This window comes from Doryrhamphus excisus, linkage group LG8 (assembly GCF_037039965.1).
Source record: "Doryrhamphus excisus strain RoL-2023G ecotype Guam linkage group LG8, RoL_Dexc_Guam_v1.1, whole genome shotgun sequence".
In the NCBI taxonomy this organism is placed as follows: domain Eukaryota; kingdom Metazoa; phylum Chordata; class Actinopteri; order Syngnathiformes; family Syngnathidae; genus Doryrhamphus; species Doryrhamphus excisus.
The window spans coordinates 5,615,801-5,628,868 of NC_136364.1; the positions used below are offsets into that span (position 1 = coordinate 5,615,801).

General features: G+C 39.7%; 1 protein-coding gene across 3 annotated transcripts in view; it reads right to left on the reverse strand.

Moving 5' to 3' along the window:
• rsrc1 (arginine/serine-rich coiled-coil 1) overlaps positions 1–10,379 on the reverse strand; it is a 163,163-nt gene extending 152,784 nt beyond the window's left edge. The window contains exons 1-3 of one of the 3 annotated variants that reach the window (XM_058080727.2): positions 10,290–10,379; positions 9,739–9,924; positions 4,572–4,688 (exon numbers count right to left, since the gene is read on the reverse strand). In XM_058080727.2, coding sequence (XP_057936710.2) covers positions 4,572–4,688; positions 9,739–9,908 — 287 coding nt within the window. In that variant the 5' untranslated portion in view covers positions 9,909–9,924; positions 10,290–10,379. Of the gene's footprint in view, positions 1–4,571; positions 4,689–9,738; positions 9,938–10,165; positions 10,242–10,289 lie in introns of those variants that run through there. The other 2 variants (XM_078792671.1, XM_058080731.2) reach the window with 2 other exon arrangements.
• Between the last annotated feature and the right edge of the window lie 2,689 nt (positions 10,380–13,068).

Here is a 13,068-nt window from a genome sequence, read left to right on the forward strand (position 1 = left end):
TGATCCGGGTTGTGATGAGCGGCTGCGGAACCGCCGACACCGCCGCACACGTCGGAATGCTGCACACCTTCACGCGCATAAATACGCTCAATCAGTCACACACACACACATGCCTGCTCACATCAAAGAGAATAAACATTAATGGCAAATAGGTAATCTGCTCCTCTTGTCTGTTTTACATTTCAGGGCAAGATTGACTGCCTCTAGGGGACCGGGCCCTCTTGATTGAGGGCACAGAACAAAAAAAGGAAGAGAGAGCAATAGAGCCACGATTGATGGTAACCACACTGCGGAGTAGTGTTCTTCATTTGTGTATCTTTTTATTTTTATTCATACAGGAAGGTAATGTTCACTCGCTAAAGTCCTAATCTTCCCTTTGGGTGTTATTATTCCTGGTTCTTTCTCTCCTCTCTCCTCAACTTTTCTGCTGCTTTCAAACTTCCTGTCCCTTTTTCATATTCCTGTGTCGGTGTCAGGATGGCGTGGGGGTAACATGCGGAGGCTCATATCCCATCTGTGTATCCATCATGAGGCCCTGTCCACTCAATCGTCCCCTGATCCATCAGCTAACAGCCTCACACACACACACACACACTGAATAATGGCAGTAGAAGCACCTGTGCAGTCCACACCTAACTTGCGTCACCACTGTATGCAAGATCATATACTGCAGGGGTCTCAAACTCAATTTACTTGGGGGGCCACTGGAGCTAGGGTCTGGATGAGACTGGGCCGCATCAGGTTTTACAAAAAAAAAAAAAAACACATTTATTAAAAACAAAAAAAATTTTTTAAAAACTTCGCTTTGGTTCCGATTTTCTACAATAAAAGCTCTGATAAAACATTCCACTGTTCTCAAATATCTTACTTTTTATTTTTCTACACAAAATAAGATGAAAAATAAACAAATTAAGAATAAAGAAAATCAATCAATCAGTAATGAATAGATAAATATAATAATCATAAAAGGGCAAATAATAAAAACTTAAGAAAGCACATATAGTTGGTGGGTAGACAAATGATTTTTTTCAGATTAAAATGAACAAAGCATTATTAGAGCCCTGTAGACATGACAAAACACGACTATAGTCACATTTATACTCTTTTTATTTACAGCATATTGCGCAACTGCAGCGTCTTGAGACACATGCTAACTCGCAAACTAGAGAGCTAGCCACCTAAACGGTAGCCTTCAAGTTATTTCCTTTCAACTTAAATAGCCAAAAACTTACCACTTCCACACGGATAGGGAGGATAACTATTAACAGTTATTTAACCTTTAACATGAACATTAATCAAACGTAATAATTTTTTCTGGGTACATGATACCATACAGCATCCATATCAAACTTGCGCGGGCTGCACTAACATTAAACTTTCATATCAAGGCGGGGGCCTCAAACTAGTGTCCCCGCGGGCCGCATATTTGAGACCCCTGATATACTGCATTATTTCAAACAATACCCCCCCGCCCTCTAAAAGACGTTGTTTCTCAATTAATTGCCGCGTTCACTTAGGAGGCACTCAAGAGGGAACGAACAGCATGAATTAGCTGGTCCGATACCGCATACTCCCGGAGTACTTGCCACGGAATTCCCAGAGAGGAGTCCACATAACTCATGGAAACCGGTTGGGCAAACTCCCGCGTACCCACAAGGATCCTTCTGAGAGTTTAGATCTGATCCACAGTTCCACGACCAAAAACCAAAAACACAGAGCTTTTCCGGAATCCGAGATTCAACTAACCAACGGATGCTCCTCTTCAGGACCCCTGAATAGACCTTACCAAGGAGTCTGAGGAGTGTGATTTTGTGATAGTTGGAACACACCCTACGGTCCTTCTTCTTAAAAAGGACCACCGCACCAGTCAACCATTCCAGAGGTACTGCCCCCGATGACCATGCGGTGCTGCGTAGCCGTGTCAACCAACCAACGAGCCCACAGCATCCATCCACCCCCGAGGCCCTGGCACCCTGGCACTAAGGACCTTTTTAGAAGAGCCCACCGTGGAGTCCCCAGGCCTCATTGGAAGACATGTCGATGGGATTCGGGAGCTCTTCAAACTATTCCTTCCATCAATCCACAACATCGGCGGAGATTCGATCCCAGGTCTTACCCATCTCCTGACTGTGTGGCTAACATGCTAACAAGTGGTTGCGCAGAAAAGACAAAATATCCCATCAGACAATAACTAGTACTACAGATTTCCCCACCCCCCCCAAATAAAAACCGCAACTACGTGACAACCATTCAGTCCACCACTGCACACCTGCCCCAATCCCTCTGGCACCCCACTAAGCCGATTACACAACTATCATAATCCCAGCGCTTTTTGGGTGTCGGTATGCACCCATGTCATCGACTGTAGTTCGAAATCTCATATAAATCCACAAATCCGTCACACCTTTCATCTTCCGATAAAACCCTTTTCTGGACAGATGTTTGAATCCCCCGCACCGTGGCAATCGACTGCCGAGTTCCGGTCGTCGCCCGTTCTGCCATTGTTGTAAAAAGTTTCAACATCAGGCCGGACGTTGCCGCAGCATCATCATCATCATCATCAAGCTGCTCATATGTCAAAAGTCTCATGATGACACCTCGGTAATGAGGATATTAAAACGCTTGTTTTTTTTTTCTTTTGTGATTAAAATGATCTCTGCTCTCCCCCTGCAGCCACACACAAACAAACAAAGGGCCTCGCTCGCGCATAAATTAGGACTCTTCAGTTGTGCATCTGTGCATTCGCGTATGTGCGAGGGATTAAGGAGAAAAAATGAACAGTTTACTGGTTCATTAGCACCAGATTAGCTATGCTAATGATATGGAGCACCACACAGGGAGACTTTGCCTTTATGTTGTTGAAAGGGATACACTGCTCGCTCGCTCGCTCTCTAAATATGTGTGTGTGTGTGTGTGAGTTGCAGGTGTTGTGCATGAATTCATTACTTTCTTGACACAAAAAAGAAAATAAGCGATATTGGATATAGTGATTACAATAATAAACAAATCAATGTGTCGTAATGGTGTTTTAATCACATTAATGGCTTCATTAATGGAGAATTGGCATGAGACGGATGCTGCCTGCATTTATGTCATTAAATAGGTCCATAGATTATTAGTTCATATATTATTAGCAACATTTTTGTACCGCATAAAATTGACTCAAACAAACTGAATTAAATCCATCTGCGTTGTGGTGTGTGGATTCAGCGATCTGATTGGTTGGTTGAACTACAATGGAAGCTCACAACTGAAATCATAGATGTTGTGGGTGTGTGTTACAACAGGGGTCCGCAACCGCCGGGTTGGGGACCGGTACCGCACAGAAATAATAAATATTTTTTTTTTAAACGACTCAGTAGCCACGTATACATGGACACAAATATTCCAATTCCATTTGGGTTATTTGCCCAAACGGAAAGAAAGTAACCTCATTCCCAAAGAAAAGTGCCAATCCCAATGAATATATCATGGGATTCCCAGGGGTGGAATATTCCTTTCCCCTATCCGATTGAGGTATCTTGTACCCGCTCAAACAGTAAGTTGTCATCATGGTGTTTTTCTTCTTCTGTTGTTTATTGGCGGTTGGCAAGCAGCTTTGGTGTGCATTAGCGCCATCTGTGGAACACAATCTAAACCCTTCTATACGCCATTCACAAGTACACTTTTATTCAAATATTAAAAAATACAAAATAAATATATATAATATTGGATATATTAATTTTAAAAATAATAAATTAATAAATAAAACAATATATATATTTTTACATTTTAATAAAAACTTCATTTCAATGAAATATATATATAAATATTTTTTTATATATTAATAAAAATAAATATATATTTTTTATATTTTTATAAAAACTTCAATTAAATATATAAATATTTATTTATTAAAAAAAAATACATATCTATTTAAAACATGTGCCGAGCTTAATTATAAAATATTAGCAAGATTGAACTTTATCTTTTCCTGTTCCCGGGTGTGTTCTTTCAGCGAATGCTGAGATATGACGTAACACGCAGCTCCAGACGTTCTTCACTTTTAAAAATGGAGGCCAGCAATCGGCACTGGACTGCTAAGGAAAGTTTGTTTTTGATTCAAACTAAATTCCAAGACTGGACGAAGGAAAAACTGGCAATACGGAGTTATTCCAACAAGTGAAAGAAAAACTCCAGGAAGTCGGTATCACGTGATGTTGGTGTTTACGTTTTACTGGGCATGCCCTATTGACTATTCTGGTTGATTATCGCGGCGCATGTAGACACGCAATTGGAATATTTTTTTCCATGTATACCATTGTTTTCGGAAAGAGAAAAACTCCTCATGTAAATGTGGCTACTGTCTCCCATCATGGCTGGCGACCAGTCCAGGGTGTACCCCGCCTTTCACCACAAGACAACTGGGATAGGCTCCAGCACCCCAGCGACCCTCGTGAGGAAAAGCGGTAGAAAATGAATGAATGAATGAATGTCTCCCATCACACTTAGGTAGGACCATCTCTGATGAATTAAAAGTAAATACTGTGTTTAATTAGGAGAATGAGTGTGGTGTCTTTTATTTTCTTTACCGTCTGTCTCGGCTGCGTGACCTGTGCGAGCGGCGGCTCCTCCCCTTGTCGCCGCTACGACTCCTCCTCCTGCGAGATGAACTGTGAGACGAGCTGCTGCTGGAGCGTCTCTTCCGTCTGAAACACATTTAACATATTTAAGTCAAAATCGGACTTGCAAATAACACAATCGGGCAACACTTGAAACCGTTATAACGAGCCCTGATGTCCCACACAAGCTCTCAGTCGGAGGAGGGTTCGAACAGCTACTCTGCATCAGCGCGCACAGCTGAGGGGCAGCATGTCGACTGCCCTGCGAGTTCCTCCGTGGGGGCCCTTTGGTGCTCTCCTGCAAGCGATGTGCGTAGCATCCACCGCACAAGCAACTCACACCGCGCTCCTATTGATATCTTTTAGCAGGAGGCATTTATGAGTGGGTGAATGAGCAGTGCAAACAGTTAGAGCAACATTCATTAAAAAAAAATCTTTTGTTTCAACAAAAAGCCCAAAAAAAAACCACCTAGTTTCTATCCACCACTCATACGAAAAAAAACACTCCTGCGTCCTTTGGGGGATGCTGCGCGGGGATGGAAGAGAGGCAAATAAAAACAGAACAACTAGCTAAATGGCACAAACGAGATTCAAGCGGTGCAGAAAAGGTGAAAAGTATTCGGAAAGTTAGATCCCATGAGCGAGAACTGATCCACGTTCCAACACTCCACACTTTCCCAACACTAGTAACCCTTTTCTGTAGGTGCAGTGTTGGCTCACCCAAAATGAAAGTCAACAAAAGAAAAAAAAAGACTGAAAAAAGCTGCTGATGCAGAACCTTTATACTTTTCTTCTTGTTCATTGGCCCATTTAGTTTCTCTTGTCTTGCTCAAAAAAAAATACACCTCTAAAGTATACCGAGTGTTAAATTCAATCGCGCAGAAAGAGCCAAAGAAAGAGCCAACAGTCAGAGCCTACTTTAGGTTTTGGGAACCTGCTGAACCGGACATTAGATTCCACTAGGACTGGGGGGACGCGTCCCAAGAACTGCATGCCGATGCGCCTTCACTCAGAATTAGTGGTGGGCAAAACCGTTCGTTAACCGTTCACTAAAAAGAGTCGTTCATTTTGGTCAGTTGGTAGTTATCCTGTGATCTCCCCATTTGCATTTTTAAAATTGCAGCTGTTATTTTTTTTATTTATTTTATGTTTATAACATGTTGGTTAAGATTATGTTTTTTTTTAAGTTTTATTTCTTTTTTAAATTAATTAATTAAAAATATTTTTTTATGTAATTAAAAAATAATTTTTCAAAAATTGAAAAATATGAAAAAAATGAAATGAAATAAAAAATATGTAAAAATACAATTAAACTATATTAGGAAAGCAGGAAGTGAACAAATGCAACAGTTAGTGATTGTAAAAGTACCAGATGGAGGGGTAGGATTTAATAAGCTTTGCTTCTTCCTACTCCTTTTGGACATGTGGAACTGGGAACTGATTATGGGATGCACTCAATTGGAATCTGATGCATGTTCAAATGAAATTAAACCATTACCATTACCATTAATTAAAGCATTCAATTGTGCACTTTATTGTTTATTGTTCAATACAATTCAGTTTTGAAGTTGTTAATAAAAATATATTGGAAAGAAGAAATTTGTGTTTAATTTATCGAAATCAAATCCGATTTAAAAATGAATCCGTTTAATCGATGCATCAAAAAACTATTTTCTAGATTAATCGATTACAGAAATAATCGTTTAACCCAGCCCTACACACCAAATTTGCATCTTTTGTATTATTTATCCTGAAATGTTCACTTTTTTCTGCATGTTGAAAGAATTAAAAACCTTAAAAACCTTTTAACCAATATAATTTGCGAATGAAGACCACTCATATGCATCATCACTGCACACACACACTCGTTTGAAGTTGTGAACATGACAGGACATGCTCCGATAATCCATGCTCAAAAAACAGTAATTAGAGTAATTAGTATGGTCACATTTTGAGTAAATGCTAACGCTACTTATCACTGAGGGACGTCTTGATTCAGGATCCAACATAAAACGGGCATTTTAAAAAGATTTATTGCCGTTTTTATTATTATCAACTCCTGTAAAGTTTGGTTCGCGTGTAGCACCACAACACTGGAAGTCCTCCGAAGCACTTTGAAGTGTGACCAAACACAGTGGAGTGGGCGTGCCTGGAGGCGGGCCATGGATGAAATAAATGAAAACGGACCATTTTTGAGGAAAGCATGAACTCCAAAGAAATACAGCTGGAATAGGTGCAGCTACTGGAAGATCTAGAGAGCTGGTTATTGAGTGTAGCTGCTCTATAGGAGTTCACAACTCAATACAAAGGGCCAAAGAATGAGCGTAATATGTCCCCTTTAAGAAAAGTAATTAAAAATGTGTGAAAAATATAAGAAAATATAAAAAATATGACAATATATCCTAGCTCCAGCATACGCGAACCTTGTGAGAATAAGCGGCATAGAAGATGGATGGATGGATGACAATATAACTACTCATTTCTACTGCATTACACTCTCCTACATGATGTATGTTACCGGAAAAAGAGACTGTATGACTGACAAAAGGTCTCACTCCATTCATGCCATTGTTCTATGCAACAAAAAAAACACTCCAAGGTGCTGAAATCAATGAGTGAGGCCTTTTTGGAGACAAGATATGATAGGAACACAGACACATACACATGGCAATCTATTGGGGGTTCGGAAAAATTATTATTGTGCGATTAATTTATTATTTTTTTTATGGCCAAGAAATGGTTTGAATCTCGCAAGATCTTGTGATCTCGCTAATAATAAAAGTGTGAGTGCCGCAAAGTGAGCTGTGTTTTGCTTTAAAGTTATATACACAAATGTTTAGGGCTGTAACTAATGATTATTTTTATTGGATTAATCTGAAGCAAAAGTAATCGGACCCCTCTGGAGCCGCCTCTTCAGGTTCCACCGTTGTAATTATGTCATCAAAATGTAACTAGCTTTTTTCCTCCGCCACATACGCATGTTAATTGATCAAAATGTATTGGTGAGTAGATGAGAGACGAAAGCTCCCAGGGTTTTTACTATAGCCCCCCCGCCCTGTGTAGACAGGCAATGGCTTCCCATCAGTGGTAATGGACCTTGACCAGACCTCATAAATAATTACCATCAACTGGCCTTGTCTGAGCAGAGCCGCACGCAGGCGGTGGCAGCCGTGGATGGATGCTTTGACGGAGGGGATCGGCTCCATCCGCTGTAGCCTTTCAAAAAGGAAAAAAAAAACCTCCTCCTTTCTCCGTGCATATGATGAATAAATAGCAGCTGAAGCAGATTATGATACTTCATTTATCCTGGCCTTTTGTTTTGCATGAATTATTACTACTCTAAACAGTATTAAGTCGTGTTCAAGTGGGGCCAAACTAGTAGAAGTAGACAAATAGGGTATCGGACAGGGGTTATTTTCCACTTTCCACTTCACTAAGCTCATCTCCAAGAACAAATATGAATAATAACGGAATTTTAAACTTTGTAGAAGCTTGAAAGTGACATTTGAGGCGTGCCCTTAGAAAACAAGTGGAACCTGATTAATTCCTTCCGCTAGAGTTGACTGTAACCAAAATGAATGCTAACCAAATCAATGTTTCCCATAAGGAATAATGGAAGTCCAATGAATCTGTTCCAGAAAGCCAGAAATATATAAACGGATTACATAGCTGACTTCTGGTTTCCGATGGCATTTTGTAGCGGTACGGTATGCTAACCAGAAAATGTACTTAAACCAAGGCAAACTTTTGGTGTAAAATTTCAAAAAATAAGTCCATACACCGTACACAGTGCACATGGTATAGGTGGTCCTCTTTGTATGGTGTTATATTTGCAAATAAATTATTTTGCTTTAAAACAACCATTTGTGTATTGTTCATGTTGTGGCAAAGTTGTTTAGATATTTTGGCTAAATATATATGTCTAAATTTGTGTCAAAGTGAAAGTTATGCTTGAAATTTATTTTTTCACCCGAGTTCAATTCCACCCTCGGACATCTCTGTGTGGATTTTGCATGTTCTCCACGTGCATTTGTGGGTTTTCTCCGAGTACTCCGAGTAAACATGCTAGGTTAATTAGCGACTCCAAATTGTCCATAGGTATGAATGTGAGTGTGAATGGTTGTTTGTCTGTATGTGCCCTGGGATTGGCTGGCCACCAGTCCAGGGTGTACCCCGCCTCTCGCCCCAAGACAGCTGTGATAGGCTCCAGCATACCTGCGACCCTAACGAATATAAGCGGCATTGAAAATGGATGCATGGAAAACATACCACTTCCACATGGAATGGGAGAAACTTTTGTCACAACCATTTCAGACATACCAGAAAGCTCGTACTGTTAACTTTATGTTGTTTTGTTTCTTTGTGTCCCAGCAGTCCTTGAACACACCACAGTTTTGTGCTGAATGTTAACCATTAATGTTGAATTTGAAGGCCCCTAAAATAAATTATTTCATACTTTGAGCAACATTTTCTTCAAAATTTCACCTCTAAAACTGCACTAAACTTGAAAATTAGAATTTAATCTAACTTTTTCTTCCTCCCACATTCCAAAAACATGCTAGGTTAATTAGCCACTCCAAATTGTCCATAGGTATGAATGTGAGTGTGAATGGTTGTTTGTCTATATGTGCCCTGGGATTGGCTGTACCCCGCCTCTCGCCCGAAGACAGCTGGGATAGGCTCCAGCACCCCCGCGACCCTTGTGAGGAAAAGCGGTAGAAAATGAATGACTGAAGTCCTTAATTAGTTAATCAAGTCCTTATTTTATGTCAATTTCTGGTCATTTTAGGGAAAAAAGTCATATTATTCGGAATAATGTATTTTTTAGGAGAATTAAGTTGCACTACTAAACAATTTCTCCCTTTTTGTTGTCAAGAAATTATATTTTGCTGAAAGTTAGCAATGTTCTACCGCTGAAGAACCGGATAAAGGCAGGAACAAACTTTGTTTTCTAAAGAAAGACAAAAGTCTAATCTTTTTTTTGGTATGTCCAGTGGTGGGGGGGTCTTTTGAAAAATGTCTGGTGTGATTATGGGGTGCGAGGTGCACTACATGCATATCCATGTAGTGTCCTTGCTGGAAAATACAAGGAGGCAAAATTAGTGAAGGTTGCTACCCAGCAACCTCACGCCCTCACCTCCTGTCCCTGGACCGTGAGCGGCTCCGGCGGTTGGACCTGTGGCTCCTGCTGCTTGTCACCCTGCTTCCGGAGGATGACGACGACGAAGAGGATGATGAACGGCGACGTTGTTTCCGTTTCTTTCTGCTCCTGCTTTCCTCGTCACTGCTGGATGTGTGGCGACCCATACTGGTTGGCTGTCAGCTGGGGGGACAAACCGAGACGGTTAAATGCTTATCAACGCTTAACAAAAAAAACAAACAAACAGCTTAAACAAGTAACATGTGGTTCGGTTTATCTTTAAATGGACTTTCGAGGAAAACCGAGCATTCCTGCTACATATTTACGTCTTACAGCACCATCTCTTTAGCGACGTTTTGTTTGAACTGACTGGTTAGCTAGCTGGCTAACTAGCAAGCTAACACGGCTAACTCAAACAACGTACGTTCTAAATCTGTGACTTTATAGATGTCCACTTTGGCGCACCAATGCCAAAGATGCCGGATTTCTCTTACAGGGGGTAAACGAGTGAAAATAATATAATCTAATTTATAAATATAGCTTCTCACCGGCGTTGTAGAGCTACACAACACATGCGATGCACACCCGGGCAAAAGTAGTCAAATTTGAGAGCATCGATTGAGTAGGAGTCTGTGTAGTTAAGCGCAAAACAATCGACTGCATCGACTGCTTGGGTCTTATGACGTCTTGAGTGTCTTTTCGTTGTTTTTTTTACCCTTAAGAAGTTAATTCTCATGTATATTTTGTTCTAAAATACATTTATTAATAAAACAGCTTTAGAAAGATGAAGTTTAGTCAGGTGATTTGAACAATATTATAAATCTAAACACAACACCGCATATAGGTGGTATTATAGTAACAACACGAAAACAATATAATAGTGTTTCAGTGATTTGACAATGATCATTTAATTAATTAACGCTCTGTTTCAACGGAGATTAATTACGTCGATTTATCTTCAAGTATCATGCTGTAGGGTCTGCAGTTAATTGAAGGTAAATGTTTATGCATGACATAGACTACACACACACACATATATATATATTATATATATACTATATATATGAAAAGCATGCACATTCGTTTGCAGCATTGAGCTAATTTGAATGAGGTGATCTTTGCCACACATGAAGGCATCCTTCACACGATTCCGGGCTAAACAGCATTAATTGCAGCATGGAAAATGAAGAGTGCAAACACATTAGGAGGCAGTAGGTGCAGATGAATCCATAATACAATTTGCCTGCAACAAATTAATTCGGGTTGCAGGGTAAACAGGATGCTCATCACCTCAATTAGGGATTCATGCTGCTTTCAGCATGCAGTAATTAATGCCTAAAGGTTCGCGCTGGAAAAAAAAAGTCGTTAATATTTAATCCGGAGGAATTATTATCATGGCGTGGAAACACATTATCAATAAACACGTTTAGCATCAAACTCATCCGGGAGTTTTAACTTTCATTTTATCAAAAATTTAAAAAATGAACCTGTTTTAATGGGTGTTTAATTTCTTTGAGTGTTTTTGTTTATTCTGCAAACACAGACAATAACACTAATAGCAATGATTTCTCTAGCAGTAATTAGAGCCCATTGGCAACGTGGCGCGTTAATTGAACGTTTAGCTGCTATTTAACACCATAACCATGGCCCTAAAAGGCCCGCTGAGAATTACTATGAAGCGGTATTATTATTATTACTAATGCTCATCATTTTAAGCCTCGTCATCTGCAAATTAGAAGGCAAAACCGGGATGACTAAACCAAAAAAAAAAATTTGGCTTAATTCTATACTGGTACGTTTATCATTTTTAATTAAACGTGAAATCGCACTTATGTTGATTTATACTATAAAGGGGGTCTCAAACACGCGGCCCGCGGGCCAAATGTGGTCCGCAGGACACTAGTTTGAGGCCCCCGCCTTGATATGAAAGTTTAATGTTTGATATGGATGCTGTATGGTATCGTGTACCCAGAAAAAATGATTACGTTTGATTCATGTTCATGTTAAAGGTTAAATAACTCTTAATAGTTATCCTCCCTATCCGTGTGGAAGTGGTAAGTTTTTGGCAATTTAATTTTTAAAGGAAATAACTCGAAGGCTACCGTTTAGGTGGCTAGCTCTCAAGTTTGCGAGTTAGCATGTGTCTCAAGATGCTGCAGTTGCGCAATATGTTGTAAATAAAAAGAGTATAAATGTGACTATAGTCGTGTTTTGTCATGTCTACAGGGCTCTAATAATGCTTTGTTCATTTTAATCTGAAAAAAATCATTTGTCTACCCACCAACTATATGTGGTTTCTTAAGTTTTTATTATTATTATTATTATATTTATTTATTACTGATTGATTTTCTTTATTCTTGATTTGTTTATTTATTTTTCATCTTATTTTGTGCAGAAAAATAAAAATTAAGATATTTGAGAACAGTGGAATGTTTTATCAGAGCTTTTCTTGTAGAAAATCAGAACCAAAGCGAAGTTTTTTTAATTTTTTTTGTTTTTAATAAATGCGTTTTTTTTGGGAGGGGGGGACCTGATGCGGTCCAGTCTCACCCAGACCCTAGCTCCAGTGGCCCCCAAGTAAATTGAGTTTGAGACCCCTGATTTATAGCAAACTTCAATGAGTTGAGAGTGATGTCCGAAAAGGAGTAGGAAGAAGCGGAAGTGGTGTGTGTTTTAACACCCTGTTACTGCTTTCTAAGAATAGACTATAGTATGAAAGAAACTTCATGAATAAATACTTCACATAATAAGTATATATTATATATCATTGAATTGAATTGATTCACGCATGCGTGGTGATTTTACATTGAAGGAGATACACACCAACTGTTTTTTTTGTTTTTGTATTTTAGTATTTTTGGTACCTGACTGTGATTTTAGTGATGAAGTGAGTCAGAACTCCTCATCCGTGGGCTCAAGTCTTGTCATTTCCACGTATCAGTAAGCCACACCCCTGCAGAGAAGAGAGAGAGAGAGAGAGAAAGAGAGAGAGAGTTAAAAAAAGAGAGCTAGATCCATTGCATTCTCTGGGGTGTTTAAAAAGTAACCGAGGACAATAGCAGCCAATGAGAGCTTAATTAAATTAATTAGTCCTTCTTGTCAATCTTGGATTAATAGCCAATAGCAGCAGAGGTGCAGTTTAATGTGTTTTTTTTTTTACTCTCTCACTTCCAGGAGGGTGGACGATGTTGAGTACAGGAGGGGTGTGTATGTATGTGGGGGGGGGGCTCATCCCGGCATCCTGAGGGGAGGTAATTTGCACGGATCAAGGGGGCAAGGCGCCGCAAAGTATAAATAGTGTGACTTCAATCGAGGATCACCAGCAGG